Source organism: Eurypyga helias, unplaced genomic scaffold, assembly GCF_000690775.1.
Source record: "Eurypyga helias isolate BGI_N326 unplaced genomic scaffold, ASM69077v1 scaffold28328, whole genome shotgun sequence".
Lineage (NCBI taxonomy): Eukaryota > Metazoa > Chordata > Aves > Eurypygiformes > Eurypygidae > Eurypyga > Eurypyga helias.
Window position 1 is genome coordinate 1,824 of NW_010268019.1, and position 4,136 is coordinate 5,959.

The 4,136-nt window shown below is 47.1% G+C and overlaps 1 protein-coding gene across 1 annotated transcript in view; it reads right to left on the bottom strand.

The window, feature by feature from the left end:
- Positions 1-3,726: 3,726 nt before the first annotated feature.
- Positions 3,727-4,136, bottom strand: part of DPY19L3 (dpy-19-like 3 (C. elegans)) — a 29,984-nt gene continuing 29,574 nt past the window's right edge. The window contains exon 18 of the mRNA XM_010157621.1: positions 3,727-3,888. Coding sequence (XP_010155923.1) covers positions 3,727-3,888 — 162 coding nt within the window. The remainder of the gene's footprint in view (positions 3,889-4,136) is intronic.

The following is a 4,136-nucleotide window of genomic DNA, read 5'->3' on the forward strand; positions in this document are numbered from 1 at the left end:
TTGTATTTACTTGAACAGAGTACGGCTGCTGTCTGCTGACCTTGCTAAAGTGTTCTGGGGACTGACGGGTAAGATCACGGCTTGTGACAGAGCAAGGAAGCCCAGCAGGCTGTTAAAACACAAAGAAGATTTCAAAAGTCAGTGATCTACATGCTGTGACGAGGGTGAGGAGAGTCACAACGTCAAAAAAAAAAGCTTTCCTGTGTAGGGACTGAAGCAACGGAGACCCCTATCCCCACCCTGCGCTGTCCAGCCCAACATAAAAACAAGCAAAAAGGTGACTGGCAAATGGCACAATTTATTTAGTGTACAACAGTCATGGTATCGCTTCACAACAACGAATTGTAAAAGAGCTGTGTTAGATCTCACTGGCAGAACACTGAAACGAGAGATGAAAACACACCTCGGATGGAACTGGGAGGCCTGTCTCCCCTGGAAACATTCCGGCTACTTGAGAAGCTGCTGTCCCTGTCATCTAAGCAGCTGTGTCACTGGGGACGCCTAAGCTAGAAGTTCCCCCGACAGGAGGTCGCGGGCACGGGACGTCGCGGTGATGCCATCACCCCGCTCGTTCTTTGTAAGACGGGCAAAGGCATCGCCACGAGGGTCCTCCCGGGGGCGGATCGTGCCGACGCCGCAGCAGCCCTTGGCACCGTGGCGCAGCGGGACGCTGGAGTTCAGGAACAGCGGGCGTTGCTCTTCAACAAATTGCAAATTCTTAATGCAGCGACTATAGGTCACAGCAAGGTGGGAAAGGAGAGGAAACCACCCCCACCTACCCCCCAGAGGGCTCGCAGCCCTACAGCCGGGCCCTGGGGACAGGAACGCAGCCACTGCCCCCAGTCCCACAGCACCGACTCCCCGCGCTCCAGCTTCCCGCGTGCTCTGCGCTGGGGGACAGGCCCTGAAATCAGGGAGAGCAGCAGCCGCCCCACCCCGCGCTGCTGCGCTGCTTCCTGCCCCGCTGGTGGTGGCTTTGTGCCCCGGCATCCCTGGTTTTCCGCCTGAAGGAGACGGGCCTGCGGAGTCACTGCCACGGCCCTTCCTGTCAGCGTTCAGTCTGACACAGAGCTGCTGGTGTCGTCTGAAGGCGTCCCAGCCTACCCGGGCCTTGAACGCTCTGACCTCCAGGAAAGCAACCTCCAAAATACCTGCTGGCTCGGACTTGGGATTCCTGGTGAGCCACTTGGCGGGATGTTGGTGCTGCAAGAAGAAACCGTGACTGTGGTGGTTCTGGTTCATGGCAGCCGTTGATTTTTACCCTTTCCCAAGACCTACGGTAGCACGGGGTCTGTTTTGTCTTAAAAAAACGCAAACAAAACAATTTGCACTTGGCAGTTTCTGAGGAAAAGGTTAGATTTCTCCTCTGGTAACATTAGAGACAGTGTCTGAAAAAAGGCCTGTTTACAAATAACCACTGTTAGAGTCAGGACTTCTCAGTCTCAGCTGTTACCTACAAGTTAATCCTGAAAAGGACAGGGAATCGTTTGGAATCACCAGATCTTGGAATCTCTCATTTCAATCAGAGGAGGGTTACTGCACCTTTAAAGAAAGACACAAGCCCATTTTAGATGGAGGCAGTAGCGCCCAGGCATCCCTCACCTTACGTGTGCTTGTTTCCAATTACTGCAAGGCACTCCTCCAGGAAGTCACTGACCCGTGCTTTCAGAAAAGGACAGGGAATCGTTTGGAATCACCAGATCTTGGAATCTCTCATTTCAATCAGAGGAGGGTTACTGCACCTTTAAAGAAAGACACAAGCCCATTTTAGATGGAGGCAGTAGCGCCCAGGCATCCCTCACCTTACGTGTGCTTGTTTCCAATTACTGCAAGGCACTCCTCCAGGAAGTCACTGACCCGTGCTTTCAGCCACTAATTAAAGTTTTAATACTGATTAAAATGTTTTATTATTCTATTATGTTAAACTGCAGTGGTCTCCAACCTCATTAATGGATACAGGCTAGAAATCACTCAGGAGTTTCAGCTGCCCAGTTTAACAACCCAGCGACTGCCAGTGTTTGATTTAAGCGCAGTCTGACCAAGCACCCTTCCCTTCCGCGTCAGCATGCAAGTGCAGGAGGATGTCGAACATTGTTTAATGAGTATTTACGGAATATAAAATTGTTTGAGCATGTGACATCTCCATCTCTTCGGTAATTTACCTTGGTACAACTGGAAAGGGAAAACATTTAAATCATTTGGAATTGGAACACAGCTCAGCTGTGAAAGCTAATCTCATTACACATCTTGATTAAATTAAATGTGGAGTTTGCTATCGGTAGCAGTTTAAGTTTCCCGTCATTAGAAATTAATTGCAGTGGTAATTATTACAACTGAGTTATTTGCACAGCCCACAAACACTCTTTAGGTCTTCAAATGTTAATTCAACATTGGCCTAGAGGCACTTGATTATTACAATTCTGGTTTTCGTAAGAAACAAATGATCCTGGTGGATGTCTAATTAAAGTTGGAGAGTACCGTTAAGACTTTCAATCAGACTTAATCTCCAATTTCAGTATAAAACCAAAGCAGAGCTAAAACACAGCAAAAGTCATGTGTTATCTACACAGCATTTAGAAAATCAGTACAATTCACAAAGTTCTAGCCGGTAAAAAGACAAAAGTCTACAAACAAATCACAAAATTCTCAGGATTGAGGCCTGTCTTGACTTAATCTTCCATGTCAATTAAAAATAGCTGAGTCTGTTTTTTAGGATAAAGGGCAAGGACACAATGATTTTGTGCTAATGTATATAGCTTTGTGTCTGAAATAGTGTAAAGCAAAGCTCTAGTACCTGAAGATATTTTAAATACCTAAGTTTCCTGAAAAAAGAGATGAATTTTCCTTTTGCAAGGTTGGCAGTGTTCAATTTTAGTATCCTACTCCTGGATTCACATGGGGAGGAAAAAGGGATCCCCTGTAGTTTGGAAAGGAAATACAGAAAAGAGTGTTGTGAGAATCCAAGCTGAGAAATTTGTTGGTTTGCCTGTTCTGAGCATTTTACGAGGATACAAACATGCAACGTGTATCAAGCATGCTCCAGCCTTCATTCTCATGAGAAATACATAACCCTCCATCATTAAGTGCTTAACGATTAAAACAGTATGTTTCTGTGTCACTAAAAATGCTGGACAGTGACTGACTTTTTACTCTTCACACTTCAGTCACACTCACAAGCTTGGAAACTCCTATCTGCATACATTCCCAAAGAATTCCAAAAAGAGGCACTGAAAGAGGACGAGGATGTGTCAGAGGATCAGACTGTAGACAAATCCTAATCTTTGTGAGTAGTGTAAGGACTCCCAGAGATAACGCGTGTGGTGCAGGCGCAGCGTGGCCTGCTTGCTCTGAATTTCGGTCCGTTTGCAGTGAAGATCCCAGCTGCTGAGCGCCGCTCCCTAGGCTGCCCTGGTCACCTGGGCTGCTCCCGTTCTGCCTTTCCTTCGGGTAAAACTGGAAAGCAATCCCATCCTAGCTATTTGGAAGGTCAGACTTTATCATTGAAATGGTCCCTGCTAGCATTTATTTACAAATCTATGAAAATTTTGGCAACATCAAGAGCGTTATCAAAACTAAACTGTCTAAAAAAAAATGAGAATCAGAGAAATGAAACAAGAAGCCATCAGTGTAGAACGTCTTACAAATGTAACCTGTTCGTGAACGTCTGCCTTTTCTGCTGTGGGTCCCAGCATCAAAATAGGGAACGCGACGCCACGGCTGGGAACACTATTTATGCTGGGCAAGTCTGTAAACATGGAACGTTTTGTTCTGAAACACTCTCGTGAAGCGGGCGGTGTAACCAGGCAGGTTTTTTTTAATTTCCTCACAGAAGCGAGGGTACGATGAGGGTTTCAAATCAGGCTCATTCTCTCCCAAACCATCCATGATCTGTAATGAAATCGAACAGACTGGTGAAACATCTGCGGCCAAGTCACAGGCAGCAACAGGAAACTAACCACCTCGACAGCACCTCCAGCGGGTCCGGCTGGCCAGATCTCTTAACCGGGACTACGGAACAAGCAGGAGGTTAAACCGCAGGATTTGTCACCACGGTCTCCATGCTGGATGAAGCTGATTTGCCAGGGCTATGTATCTGCTTCGGGTTATGGGGGCTGCTGCGGTCCCACGTTAGCCCC